General features: G+C 39.7%; 1 protein-coding gene across 2 annotated transcripts in view; it reads right to left on the reverse strand.

The window, feature by feature from the left end:
- The window catches only part of arid1b (AT rich interactive domain 1B (SWI1-like)), an 89,848-nt gene that overhangs the window by 9,066 nt on the left and 65,343 nt on the right, over positions 1-15,439 (reverse strand). Inside the window, exons 8-13 of one of the 2 annotated variants that reach the window (XM_036582144.1) lie at positions 12,989-13,325; positions 11,479-11,622; positions 8,613-8,740; positions 7,842-7,951; positions 1,960-2,100; positions 333-542 (exon numbers count right to left, since the gene is read on the reverse strand). In XM_036582144.1, coding sequence (XP_036438037.1) covers positions 333-542; positions 1,960-2,100; positions 7,842-7,951; positions 8,613-8,740; positions 11,479-11,622; positions 12,989-13,325 — 1,070 coding nt within the window. The remainder of the gene's footprint in view (positions 1-332; positions 543-1,959; positions 2,101-7,841; positions 7,952-8,612; positions 8,741-11,478; positions 11,623-12,988; positions 13,326-15,439) is intronic. The other variant, XM_036582145.1, reaches the window with a different exon arrangement.

Consider the following 15,439-nt stretch of genomic DNA (forward strand, 5'->3'; position numbering starts at 1 on the left):
TACAGTCTGACAATAATAACTGTGGAGTGATTTTAATCCAGTATGAATCAAAAGTGTGTGTAGTTTTTATAGTCTGACAGTAATAATTGTGGAGGAAATTTAATCTACTATAAATCTGCAGTCTGTGTAGTGTTTACAGTTGGATAGTAATAATTGTAAAGTGAACTGTCTTCTGTAACTGGATGAAGCTCCATCAGTAATATTAGTCCTGTTCCAATCCACCTCACACTAATGCAATAACAAAACCTACTAACAGATACGGTCTTGTGCTGTGTTGTTATTGTTACTTAATAGGTATATTCCTGTGTAAGCCTCTAAGGCTCTCTACTCACCATTGCCAGCCCTCCTATGTCCCGCACGCACATATAGAGGCGGCACAGGTCTAAAGGCTTCTTGCCCACAGCAGGTATGTTGGGTACAGGTGTGCCCCTGTCATCCATGAAGGCTAGGTAGCGTTCCACCCATGCCCTCCTCTCCGGTTCACTGCCCATTTCATACAGCCTTGTTATCTTTTCATTTGTCATGGTGGCTGAGCTGTGCTTCTACACAGGAAAGGGGGAGAAGAGGTAAGATATCGAGCCAGCAATGAATAACCATTCAGCGTCCAAGAATGCACAACTGAATAAGTTACATCACAATACGTTATTGTACAGCAATACAAGTGAAATGTGAAATGCAGATAGCCCTGTCATGACTGTGACAGGCCTATATATTATCTTTTTATATATATATATATATATATATATATATATATATATATATATATATATATATATTTCTGAAATGACTGCCAACTTTGGCAACAACATCTTAAGGTTGAGATTTCTGACAAAAAAGTGAAAGATGTTTGTTACACTCCAACATTTTCTCATATCTCTGTCAAGATGTCATAACATTAACATTAAGGTCAAAACAACATTAAAGTGGGGTGCGAAAGAGGAAGAAGGGCAGCCTAACAGCAATAAAAAAGAAAGACAGGGAGCGGAAAAAAGACAAAGGAAGTGATAGAGTGGGAGATAAAAAGAAAGCGAGGAAGAGAGAGAGAGAGAGAGAGGAGAGAGAGAGAGAGAGATACAGAAAGAAAGACAGAGATAGGCCTGTCACAATTATTATATAAATGCCTGATCAGAATTACTTGAACTAATCACAATAATTTTCCAAAGCTGTTAGCAAACAGAATGTACAAGCAGAAAATGCATTTATAGAGACACATCATCTTACAAAAACACAAAAATTGTAACTTCTGACTTGGTGCAATAAAACCTTCAGCGGTATGATGTTTGTTTATTTGATATTTGCTAATAACACTTTTAGAGGGCAGCAGTGAGCAATGTTTGTTTATTTGATGTTAACACCTTTAGAGGGCAGCAGTGAGCAATGTTTGTTTATTTGATGTGAACACCTTTAGAGGGCAGCAGTGAGTAATGTTTGTTGACGATGTTTGTTAATGAGACCTTTAGAGGGCAGCAGTGAGTAATGTTTGTTGACGATGTTTGTTAATGAGACCTTTAGAGGGCAGCAGTGAGTAATGTTTGTTGACGATGTTTGTTAATGAGACCTTTAGAGGGCAGCGGTGAGTAATGTTTGTTTATTTGATGTTTGTTAATAACTCCTTTAGAGGGCGGTGGTGAGTAACGTTTGTTTATTTGATGTTAACACCTTTAGAGGGCAGCAGTGAGTAATGTTTGTTTATATAATGTTTGATAATAACACCTTTAGAGGACGGCAGTGAATAATGTTTCTTTATTTCAGCTCGAGCAGTGTGCTGTATCCACAGCTAAGAAGCGAGATCAGCCACTTCAGGCCTGTACTTTAATAGTTGGAATACAATGAAAAAAATAAACACAATAAAAATTGTTTATTTATATGGCAATTAATCTTCGACCAAAACTTCATGACTGTGACAGGCCTACAAAGAGAGAAAGAGAGAGACAGAGTTAAAGTGCTTGTGGCACTCACAGGGCTGGTGGGTGTTTTTGGCCAGGCTGGGCTGCTAATGCTGTCACTGTCGTCTCCGTGATTGGAGGAGAGGCTGGCGGGGCTGGGGGAGAGGGGGGACGGGGTAGGGGGCTGAGACACACACTGAGCGCTGTAGCTGTCCTGTCACCCAGAATAAAAGAAGGACAAAAGACAAGCACACACACAACAGGACCACATGGTGAGAAATCAAAGTCAACCAGGATTTCAGTTTGTCTTTTGTACTGTATCCCATTTTCTTGTCTCATGCACACCATGCTCTCCTCAAAGAGTTCCTGTATGATTTAGGCTTGTGTGCTTGTGCTAAACATAACAACGCCTGATAGCGCCCCCTAGCCATTGTATATTGCTGATACTGCCACAGAGAAACATTTTTTAACCAGAAGAACTTGTAGGCTAACTTTGTTCTTGCTGTGGTTTGGTTGTTCTGGCTAAAGGTTTAATAAATCACACTTTAACAGCCTATAAAGTGCTTCTTGTTAAATTAATATTTTACATGCTAAGTTAGTCTACGACAGGGGAGTTCAGTTTCACCAAAAAAGCCAGCATGCCTGCAGATTTTCACTCCAACCAAGCAATGCCTCACATCCTACACTTAATCAACTGTTTGAAGATTGAGACCAACTGATTAAACGAGAGGAATCAAATGAGCTTCTACTTGACCTGACTGATAACTGTTATTGTTATTAGGCTTTTAGAATGAGCTTTATTAGATGGACTTTTCTGAATAGGCTTTGGATTTAACAGCTCTGATGAAACCTCAACTTTAGGCATACATTCACGTTTTACGAGAGAAGTCGTTCCATGCATGTAAGGCTACAGCACAGCTTTGATCTGTTTTAGCCTAGCTTTTAGACCTCTGAGGATGCGTTGTTGTTCTGTAGTTCACCATTAGCATCCAGACAAGCTGTGGGTGTAAGTCATCTCTGTGTACGGGAAAAAAAAACCAGCGTTTTTGGAAAAAAATGCTCCATCGTGTTTTGTGGTAAACCAATGAGTCCCAAAGCCTATTTGTCCAAGGTAGTGTTGTGCCACAAATATCACTGAGTCATTTCAACGACAAGGTCATTAAGTATTCAAAACTGCTACTAGAGTTGTACTAATATGGCCTGTGTGGGTCGACACTACTATGGGATACTTTTCATATTCTTATGTGCCAATGCTGATCCCCATAAATAAACGTTTATAAAAAGTTAGAAATTGGAACCTCACATCTACCTGGATTAGCAATACACAGAAATGTCACATTTATTTCTGTAGGGTTCCAAATGCAGTAAAACGAATAAAATGAATAAAATGTGTCTAAATGCAGAAAAGGGATCTAAGTTTTCTTTGTGTTCTTTGGGCACTTTTTTTGCCATACAATGTCCTGCACGTGTCTCTCCGCCATTAAAACGTATGTTTTAAACCAAAACTTTATCTCAAAACTATTGTTTATTCAAACTAAATAATGTCTTAGACTTCTGGCAGTTAATTCATTACCATTTCAAGTAATAACTTTCTGTGAGGGAGCTTTTAGAGACGTTAAACTGTTCAAATGTCTGGTTCCCATCACCACCACTGTGAAGAATTATGCTTTCCTTATTTGTCTAGAACAGAGCATTTCTCATCAAAACACTGAATGAATCTGTTAGCGACATTCATAAACACCATTCTTTTTTTCCCCATAGACGAAAATGGCTTAGATCCAGAGGTCCTTATTTGGACATGACGTTAAATACAAAACGATGAACAACCTTAGAGGTCTATGGTAAGATCTTCAGAAATATGTTTTCAATAATGGAATCCACTGGGGATTCCCGAAATCACCAATATTATTCAGCTCAAGTGTGACTGAAAGCCAAGTGTGACTACTGGCTCTGCCTGTGCGGAGCATCAAAAGAGCCAGCCGGCAGCTTTAAAATCCTTTTCTTCTTCTCAGTCTCTCTTATTCACTCCGCTGCTAGTACTACAGACCAGTTGTGACGCTTCCAAACAGTTCCCACTGAGAGCTACTGAACCGCTGCCTCGCTTCACCATGCCCAAAAACGGCACACGAATGAACACGAGAGCAAGAGACGGAGGAAATTTAACAGCGATTCAAACAGTGTGTGGTTTGAACAGTGGTTGAGCTACACAGGACCAGAGGTTCTGCATGGAGGAGCTTCCACTTTCCGCTGAGCGTGAGGAAAAAACAAAGCCGTGCTGCTGCGCGAGCTGTCACCATGACAACAGCCTGCACAATGCCGAGGTAGAGAGAGGGATGCTCATTAAATAACCCGAAAGACAAAGAGAGAGACAAGAGAGGAATTTCTTTAAAACAATTTGAAGCGACAGTTTTTTTTCTGCCTTCCATGATCACAGCAATCCCCCCACCCCCACTCCCCACCCCTACGCAGTTTGGTACCAAAGTAAAGAAACTCCGGGAAAAAGACAAAGAAACAAGTAACAACTCTCACAACAAGTACTACACAAGACTAGCCAAGAAAAAATAGAAAAAAAGAACACAAAAAGGCAAACAGGAACATGTGTCAAAGCAGTTTGAACAGTAAACCAAGTTCTGAGAACAGTGCAGTTATTTTTGCATGTTGATGCGCAAATAAATCAGTCTAAACAAGGAAGAGGTGCGATGAGAAATGCAGGCGCTGAAGAAATAAACGTAATGAGTAACTCGCTCTCAATTACAAAGTGTTGTACAAGCTCCTGTCCTACCAACTGTACTGACCAGGCTGTCCTGACTGCCCACTGTGAGGCTCTGATAGTCTAGTTAGAAATAAGATTTTCCTGCTAGGGCTGCTCAATATATTGTTTGTGCCCCTGATCCAACTGTGATGGCTAGGCTGTTCCAAGTGTCCATTTAAAAGGGCCCACATCAAAAAACCCGAATTTACCTATTTGTCTTAAAGATACAGAAGCCAAACCAGACTGTTTAATTCTAAGGGATAGAGGAAGTTACAAAATGGTTATGTGACGAACACCATAAATGGACCCCAGAGGAAAAATGTCTGATATGGGCTCTTTAAATAGTGGCGCTGTTCGTTTTACATAGGCCAAAGGTTTACATTTACCAAAGGTTTCTTCTCCTCAGGCATAGCAATGTAAAAAGTTCCAGGGCTGCACAATATATTGTTAATCATCAGTTAACTGTTATCGTGATGTTGGTCTTTGCAATACTGATATCATTGAAGGCTGCAATACAGAAATAATTGTGATTGCCCTTTAACCAATCACAGTGTGTTTTTCACTGTTTGCTGTCAGTAACTTGACCAATGGCAGTTCCAGATGAGTGTTTACTGTTGATCAGCAAAAAAATATGTTGATCCTAAAAGTGACAATGGCCAAAATCACAAATGTAACCATCACTTTAAACGTAAGATTTCCTGTTTTAAATACTAGAAAACACCCTTCTGATGATGAATTTTGAACGTGGAAGTAAACTTTAAAGGACTACAATTGCTTTGGAGTGGATACCTGGGGGCGGACTGTTTGAATTTATTTTTTGTCCCCAGCTGGTTATTTTAATTTCTGTTAATCCCTTATTTTAATTGCTATTTTATTGTCTTTAATTTTCAGCTCTTTAAGTTAAAACTTAATTGCACTTTATCTTACCACTACTTTCATTTCCTTTAATTCCTTATTATATATGTTATTATTTTGAGCTATGTATTTTGTATTTTCTTTTAATTGTTAATTATGTTAATTATGTATCTTTGCAAAAGCTTTTCTGAGGTGTTAGATCTCAGGATGGAATAAGCTCCCTTATTTTCACTGCACTTTATATTCACTGCACTTTATTTATATACATATATTTATAGCACTATTTTATTATTTTTCAATCCCTTATTTTATTTATTTTTTTTGCTCTTTCATTATCTTTAGCTCCTGCATGTTAGTTTATTCATATGTCATCTAAATGTTCTCCTAAGCTTTATCAGCTTTTTGGAGGTTTTTAAAAGTTTGCCAGCACGGGTATCCTGAGGACTGATTAACAGCTTAGAGTTTGGTATTTCTTCAAAGAAGGATTTTATTCAGTTACAGCTGCTATTCAACGGGTGAAAGCGGTAACTCTTGGCACTCTTCCTCACTTAGGGTGCTGGAAATTACTTGCATATAATAGCAATTGCATTTCTTACTTCTTATGCATGTCTTATGTTTTAATAATCTTTGCAAATGTTTGAGGTGCTAGATCTCAGAAATAACCAGTATTATCTAATGCATTTATTTTCTGTTTGTGTAAAGCACTTTGAAATGCCACTGTGTATGAAAGGTGCTTTACAAATCAACTTGCCTTGCCTAGCTAAATCTTGAAGAGATTCTCAATGGTTGTATGACGTATTTGTGAAATGCATGCTGGGCACTGTAGTGAAACGACACTGATTGATGAGGAAATATAATATCACAAATTCTGTCAAATCTACGAGGCTGAAAGAACAAATAATAAATTAAAAGGTAGTTTTAGGCCAGAATGCCTGTTTGACCAGGTCACACTGTGATTCACAAACGCATTTTTAATATGCTGCAGGCATAAGAAAATTGCAATATGTAGTAATATAATCACAATACTAGTATTTTGTCCATATTGTGCATCTCCAACATTCCAAAAAATGCTATCATGACATGGACACTAAAATGAGCTTAGTTTTGTGCCCAAAGACCAAACAGTGCTGAAACGTAACGTGTTTCACATCAGAAATGAATGCACTGATTTAGAGTCAGACTGATTCACTCATATAAATCAATATCCTACCCCCTTCATTGGCCACAGAGGGGCCACCCACACCTCCAGCTTTTAGTTTGGAAGTTTCTAGCCTCATGCAAATCAAAGTCCAGCAGTGTTCAGGGAAATAAAGGAGAAGTGTGAGATTACACTGTATGAGAGTCACAGGGCCAGCTCTGATGTAAATACCAGCAGCACTGTGCATGTTCCGCTTAGGGTCAGTTCCAGTCATAAGAGCAAAATGGAGAGAGTGAAAGAGGAATTACAAACACACAAAGCTGTAAGGCTGAGCGCTGGCATATCTCACTGATCTGTTGAAGCATTATAGCTGGTACCTGAGGCAGGCTTACTGCAAACTCCTAGGACGTCTTACAGCTCAGTTGGTGGAAGATAATTTTCTTATATAGCCCTTAAACACTGGAATAGCGTTCCAGAGAAGCAATGCAAGCTATATAGGTGTTCTTATATCCGTTTTAAAAACGTTTCTTTGGCTGCGTATGCCTAGAAGTATTGTGGCTTATTTTCCCCAGTTTTGTAATTCTGCTGTTATTTAATTTAGAGTGCAGTGTTTTTATTATGCCTATAACTTACTTATACTTTTGTGTAAAGCACTTTGAGATTTTGTAACTAGAATGAAAAGTGCTACATAAATAAATGTATTATTATTGATACAAGTAATGTAGTGCATGAGTCAAATCTACACACCAAAATATTTCTGAAACATGGGCAGTTACAGGTAATGCATCAATGTGAAGGTGATTCAGTTGCATCAGTTCTGGAAAAATGAATTATACCTGATAAAAAATAATGAAAGAAATGATTCCAGCTCTCTTCAAGCATAAAAATCCAATGAAAAGCTTGGTGCATTGTTTTGTTACTTTTATTACTATTTACACAATTTTATTTTTTAATGTACTTTAATGAATTAATAGCTTAGTGTGTGTCTGTGTGTTTTGCATCCTAGTAAAGCAGGATAGCAGACTCTATTATCTACGCTAAGCAAAGCAAAGCTGTGCCACAAGCCAGAGGAAAGGGCAGTCAAGCAGATGCATGAAGGGTAGCAGTGGATTAACTTCAGTTATCTCTGATCACATGCTTGAAAAGTGACAGCAAGTGATGGAGAACAAGAGAGAGAGCAGGACACAGAGAGATAGAGATGTGTTTGTACCTTAGATTTAGGTTGTTCTGTGCTTGCCACGCTTCCCTCTTCTTTGTGCTCTGTTCTCTGTTTGAGGTCAGCAGGCGGCATGCTGTCTCCTGCCCCCATGGCCATGGGTCCTGCAGAATACACACAAAGTCACACACATTACACATAGGGGTAACTTTAACTGCATCAATTGTAGAATATTGCAATCAATTAGAACAATATCCAGCACTTTACAGAGGAATTTGACAGATCTTTCAAAATGTCTGCAGAATTAAATGGATACGGTGTTGGCATTATATACAATACTTGAAATTCTTGGTCTATTTTCAAATGTAAAATATTCATGTATACAGTTACATTTGTGTATTTAGCATAAATACATAAATACACTATACATATATAGTGTATTCACTATATTCACTATATTCAGTATCTGTTGAGTGGTGCAACAATGTAAAAATTTGCCCTGTCTTTGGCCACAAGTCCAAGAAAGCACTGTTGTCCTCAATCTCTCTGATTGGTTAGGATGGTCCTCCCATTCCCCCAAAACTCAGCGTGATGCTAGCCAATGTGGGAGTCGTAAAAGAATTTTACAAAAAGTTTGCTGCAGTGTTAAGCTGTCCAATGACTGTGCATGACCAGTAGGTGTCACAGAGGAAGCTCGTACTAGTCTTCACCCTCTTGGCTTAATAGCATCATGTGATAGAAGGAGATCTGACTGACTAGTGGGTTGAATCATTAATGACTAAAAGTGGTGAGAAAAACTGGCTAAAAATCCCTCAGCGCTCTTACCAGAGGCCATAGTGCTGTATGCAGGACCCTGCATGTTCATCCTGTTGGAGTTGTTGCCGGGTGGCTGGTTATAGGGGCCTCCGGGGCCCATTCCACCCACAGGGGGCCCACTTGGGTACCCACCTGACCTGCAGACACCAACACAAAAACAACAGAGTTGATTACATAGTGAATGCATCAGTACTAACAACATTAAAATCCTGTTCATGAAGTTAGCAGACAGGTGAGCTGTTATGCATTTAGTAGTTCTGTACTGTAAAGAAAGAAGGTTACATTAAGCTTTCAGACTTTTAGTTTGCATGTAAGTAAGCAGAGTTTGGCTCACAGCGATGCAGTGTAGTATTAAGGCAAAAGCCATGATAACAGACCTCTGAAGTCGTGCCATCATTTGTGGTTGGTGCCATGTCCAAATGAGAAACTCTGGGTCTAAGCTCTTTTCTCTATGGAAAAAACGATTTTTGAAAATTGGAGCCCTGTACTACCCAGAAGTGTTTTAAAGCCAATATGTTCCGTCCTGAAAGTCACTGGGTCCTCTGAATTGCAAGGTTGTTAAGGAGTCAAAATGCAAGCATGCAAGCTAACACTGTTGTGCACTGAACTGGTAGCCTCACCAAAATGCCCCACACAAATCAGCAAGCTTTGTCAAATGTGGTAGTTCATTGGCTTTGGCAGATTTAGTTTGAGTAGCTGGTGTTGTTATATAACAGTTTTTACTTTTGTGTCATTATTTTAACGTGCAGGAGCGCTGAATGTGGTAATATTCATATTTTGGACTCTTTAGAAACCTCTAATTTCTAGGTTTCAGTGATATTTGGGGGTTGAAATGTAAGCAGGATAAAATGTATCATTTTTTAAACATTTTTGTTCAGTGACAATTTTCGAAAACAGCATTAATTATTCCCATAGGGAAAACAGTTTAGACTTGGAGTTCCTTATTTGGGCATGGAGCAACAAAATGACGCATAACTTTAATAGTCTTCAGTGAGTGTACTGTCAATGACGTGACAAAACACTGTATCTCTAAAATGGTGACTTTCCAGGAGAAGAAAAAACATTCTTATCTTTAGGTTTAAATTCTGGAGCATTTCTGTTACTCCATTAATCATGAAATTTTAACACAGTGCAAACGTCAGCTGGAAAAACAGAAAAAGGAGAAATACGGTTTTGTTCTGGTATCGACGATATTTTACATTAGAAAATAGGAAAACAAAGAATATTTGGGAAAAACTCTTTAAAATTCAAAAGCACTACCCGGACTGAATTCCATATATTATAATATAGAAAATAAATAATGTTTTATTTCATAGATCTAATAAGCACTAGAAACAGTGTTCTAAACAGACAGATCACAACAATCGATACAGCATCGTCTCCAACTGAAAACATCAATTAAAACCTTAAATGACCAGCAGATCCTGGCGTCCTGTCCACACTCCTACTCCTAAAGAATAACTCTGTCAGTTTGCATTATTTTCTAAGTAGATACTGAATAAAAAGCCTAAGGATGTAATAAGTCCGGGAATGTAAGGGTTTAAGTGCCTTAAGTACTTTTAATACCTTATACTGACTTCATATTGAACGAGATTCTTTGACTCGGTTCACATTCCTACGTTGTTGTTTTATTGTAAGTTAGTCTGCTCTCACATGTTCAACCATTCCCAACTAAACTGAAGAAGGGGCTTCTATGCTGCTCTCAGTGTATGTTTTATTAAACCCGAGAGCCAGCTTATTTACTGTATAGATCAGTAAGGAGTGTGGAGTTAACATTTTGGAGCAGTGCTCCTTAAAACCTCCATCATCTTTATTTCTATCTCATGAGGGCTGTGCGTAATGAGGTTTAAGCTTCAGAGAACCAAGAATTTTCACAGAGACCCTCTAGAGGTCAAGACTTATTCAATTTTTTAGGTATTAAGTTTGATTTCAGGGAAGAAGCCATTTCACTCAAAGCAGACTATTGGGCAGAAGTTTGTTGTTTTGTTTCCTTTATTTTCAGCTCAGAGACAGCCATCGATCTTGAGAGAAAAGAAGTGTCTTGTGCTGACCCTCAAAAAGACTTTCTCCATCCCACAATCCAAAAGAACAGCATATACACATAAAACCCTAGGTTGTTAGCACAGTAGCTTAGCCTACACATTAACCAGTAGGGGTGTAAAATTTAACCATGGCATCAATCTGAAGGTCATGATTTAACTAATTGAATAAAATAACAATACGTATGCTAATGGTATGCCTAAAATAAAATTCTGAAGATATTTTCAGATGTAAAATAAAAGAACTTGGCATGTTTTTCAAAACCAGGGAGAAAACACCTTTATAATAATGCTAATTTCTGATGACATCACTGTGGGATTAAGCTAATGGCAACAAACATTTTTTGGCCGTTCTAGATTAAACATGAACATCTCTAACAGTCATATTAACATATATTCTATTTTATAGCAGTTTTACAGCGACAATTTCAGTAAAGAGTGATGTTGCTGTTCTACATTTCTAACAAATGACATTTTTTTAACCTTCCAGAAAGCCTGAAGTTATGTTTTTCCACCCATTACAATATGTGAGGCCTTCAGTTTAACTCCTACTTATTAGGACAGAATCGAATCATAAAATTTGAGATTTCTTGATGAGTTAAATCACTTCCTACAGAACTGTACTTGAATCATGGTTAGAGATTTACACCCCCAGTAACCAGACCAGAGATTTTACAGTACAGAGGATGATGTGAAATAATGTGTAATGGCTATGGCGTGTAAGCACATATGTGTGCGGTTAGTGTTAAAGGCAGCAGCAGCTTTAGGAGCTTTGAGCAGCAGCAGACCAGCTGAGAAGTTTAGGCAGCAGGGCGGGGCGTGCCAGCTGCACCTACCCAAACTGCTCGGGCTGAGGCTGGCCATGGCCGCTGCCGTACGGGACATGATGGGGGTGAGGGAAATGTGGGGAGGTGAAGGGGGTTGTCCGCCCCCCCGACCCGGAGAGCCCTGCATAAACGGGGGACCTGGCATACGGAGGCCTGAAGCAGAGGGCAAGGGCACAACAGCCTCACTGGTCAAGTCCCCATTCACATTGACTTGTATAATAATGACATGAATATAGGGCTGGTCAATATGACAGTAGTCATCATGATAAAGTGTATCACAATATTAAAATATGCTTTTCCAAGCATATCATAGCTATTGTCACTACTTAAAAAAAAACTCCCCAACCGCTTGTTTGATTAAGAGAGCATAATCAGTCCTGTTTAATTGGATTGAATGCAGTATAGTATGTGAAATTTTGAATAAATGATTGGATTCATAGTATTTTTTAAATGTGGCATTACTTTTTTATATTTTTTTAATTTTTACCCAATTTTCTCCCCAACTTAGTCGCCTCCAATTCCACCCGCTAGTTAGGACTCCCCCAATCACACAATACTATCAACGCTAGGAGGGTGAAGGTTAACACAGGCTTCCTCCGAGACCTGTGAAGCCAGCCACCGCTTCTTTTTGAACTGCCGCTCACGCAACGTCACTGGACAGCTGAATGCGCTCGGAGGAAAGCGCCAACCGTCAGATCTGTTACGTCAGCTAACAGACGCCTGCGCTGAGTAGCATCGCGTTGAGTGATGGGGGGAGAAGGGGGGGCCATCCTATCCACCCAGAGAGCGAGGCCGATTGTGCTCTCTAGGACTCCCGACTATGGACGGCTGTAGCATCACCAGGGATCGAACTCGCGATCTCCTGATGATAGGGCCAACGCTTAGACGGTTGTGCCACTCGGGAGCCCAAACGTGGCATTACCTTGACTGTTCCAACTTATGAGATGTCAGAAAACATAAATACCGTGACAAATCATGTATCATGAATAATTTTTTTAGAAGTATTATGATCTTACATTTTTGCCATATTGTCCAGCTCTACATGAATATGACCAGTACAGAATGTATAATGTACAGCGCTGCCAGGTTTCAAAATGAAAATGTATGAAAATTCATGTCAGCACCAATTACACTACATTTCAAAAGTTTAAAATCACCTGTCATTTAAAGAATTATTTTATCCAAGAAAAACTTGCAGTTACAGTGTGTACTGAAATGTTATATAATCAAGGCATGAGAAGTATTTTAAGATTTTTTTTTTTTAATTTTTAAAACCCAGAAGTTCTCAAGTAATAAATAACACAACATAATTATCTACTATCTATCAACTTCAAAACTGATTATATATGACTTAAAACAGCGACTCCAAACGTTTTAGCACTGGTGTATATATGCACAGTTTTCACTGAACTCTGAAAACTTATCTTAAAACAATGACAAATGGCATTTGGCTAATGACAGGACTATGAAGCTGAACTGATCAGGGTGATTGTTATCTGAACGGGCACTCTGTGCTCACCTGGCCTGGCTGGATGTGAGGGGGTTTTGTGGAGGGGGTGCAGGGCCACTCTCAGGGGGTTTGCGGCCGACTGTAGGTGGAGGCGGACCCATACCAGGCCCTGCAGACTGGGGCATGTTTGGAGACGTGGGGGCTACGCTGCTGGGGCCTGCTGGGTATGGACGGCCGCTCGCAGGCTGACCTGGGCCTCTTCCAGCCGGCATGGAGCCGCAGGGCTGCCCGGGGCCCTGCCCATGCATAGGGCTGCTAGCATTCATCCCCAGGCTCATGCCTGGCCCGGGTCCACTGTAGCTGGGGCCAGGGGCTCCGCCATAGTTGGGTGGACGGGGGTAGTTACCTGGAAATACACAAGAACAGAAGAACTTTTTATAAACTCACATTAACTTTGTTCAATAGTGCATTGTTAAAAAATGAAAACTTTCCAAGAACAGTTACGTACAAAATGTGAAGAGGAGATAACTGAAGAACACTGAGACCCTACAGCAGCAGTTGGGCTAAAAAATCTCATTTGTGTAACTTTCTCTTCAACACAAACATAGTCAATCTACGAAGACACGTTTTGTGTCTGAAGTTGCTTCTTTTGTGCTGAAGCTACAAGCCTAATGTAGCTAACAAGTAATGGAACTTGGTAGTGTAACTTGCCTCTAGAATAAACTTGCTTATGTGGTTTTGGATATTAAATAACTTACTGTTATCCTGAAAAATTAACTTATACAGTACCACACAAATATTTTAAACCCCTGAATAAATTGTATTTGAAAAGTTTTTTTTAATTGGGTAGTCAGCATTTATTTGCTCTGAAAAACACTAATATTAAAATAAATACAAATAATATTAATAAAAAAGTGTGTGATTTACGTATGTCATCGTGATTCCAAACCGGTCTTTGTGGCATCCTGGCATTAATGGTAGTTATTATTCAGTTCTAGGTTTCACTAATCAATGATTCATGAAATTATATGAGGAATGATGCTGATATATTTGAACGAATCTCTGCAAATCTATTCTTGTTACTTTTCACTGCATTAATCTTTGTTTTATTTATTCTAAAGTTACATAGTGTTTTTCTGAGCAACACACACACACACACACACGTAAAAAACCAAGGTGCATCCAACAAGAAAGGAAGCCTTGTATATTTTATTTTATATAGTGATATGAAACATGTTAGTAAATGGAAAGCTCTGGTTCTATGAGCTGAACGTGATAAAATGAAGAACGGAGAGTTACACAAGTGGCTTTCCCTTTTTTTTTGTTTGGGGTTGGGGGGTAGGGGTGTTAAAAAGTTTGCTTCAATGCTTAAGACTTTTAAAGAATACTGCATATCAGGCTTGATATTGGCTGCTACTACTGTAGCTAACATGCCTAGCTAACAGAGTAAACTGCTTCCATTACTTGTTAGTTACATTTAGCCTTATATTTCCAGCTCAAAACTGAAGAGGCAAACTTGTCTTAGTTGACGACTGCATTTGATTTTTTTGTCAAACTGTTCCCATTATAAGTCACGATTCAGGAAATCAGAGCTCTACTCATAAAGGTGCCGGGTTCTTTTTGAGCACTTCATTCCTCCGTCCCCCGCTCAGGAGCAAATATCTAGATTTGCCGAGTTCCACGGGAGAGCTGCTGAAGCCGGGAGCAGAGACAGGTACTTCGTCAGCAAGTTTCTATGGCGCTAAATGGATATTCCACATGATGACTGTGGGGCCGAAACTCCAGCGGATCAACACAGAGCCAGGTTCTTAATGAGGTGTGCCTGTTCCCCAAGAGCTACGGAGGGAGACATGACTCCAACCTGCAAGACTGCGCTGAGCCCAGAATGGTTCCTTCAGTGTACTAAAGCCTGTATTTGTGCTAAAATTGTATGCATATTATTATAATGCACAAGACTTTGCCAAGCGGCGTTTCAGGCACAATTAGAACAGGGATTTCCACTCAGGCTGCAGCTGTCAAAATGCAGCCAGAAATCTCCACCTCGCCAAGCTGCCTGAGGTTTCTCACAGGTCTCGCAGGAAATCACAGGCTTTGGCATCTGTTCCTGTTCCCTCGACATGAAGGGGGGAGAAAGGGGGAAAAAAAACAAACTAATTTTTGATGTCATACATGAGTTCCAAAAATATATGAAGCAGGTCGAGGAGATGGTTGGGGAAAGTTGCTGTTTTGCTATTTTTTTTTTTCCACAGTGCTGCACTTATTCTGAGCGCTAACACCTAACAAGCTGGCGTTTTACCCTTCCAGAGCGAGGTAGGGCCCTGGAACACTGCCAATTACACAGAAAAGCTCTGGTACTGTCAGCCGCCCTGCTCCGCCTCTCTGAGTCCCCGTAATCCCAGAATTCCCAGGGGGCACGAGAGGGCACGGTGCCATTGATCTGAGAGACAGGACAGCTGTCTTGCCTTCAATTCCCAGAGCCACTGAGAGATAACCTCTGGATCTGCATTAGGGATGTATAAT

The sequence above is a fragment of the Colossoma macropomum genome, unplaced genomic scaffold, assembly GCF_904425465.1.
Source record: "Colossoma macropomum unplaced genomic scaffold, Colossoma_macropomum, whole genome shotgun sequence".
Lineage (NCBI taxonomy): Eukaryota > Metazoa > Chordata > Actinopteri > Characiformes > Serrasalmidae > Colossoma > Colossoma macropomum.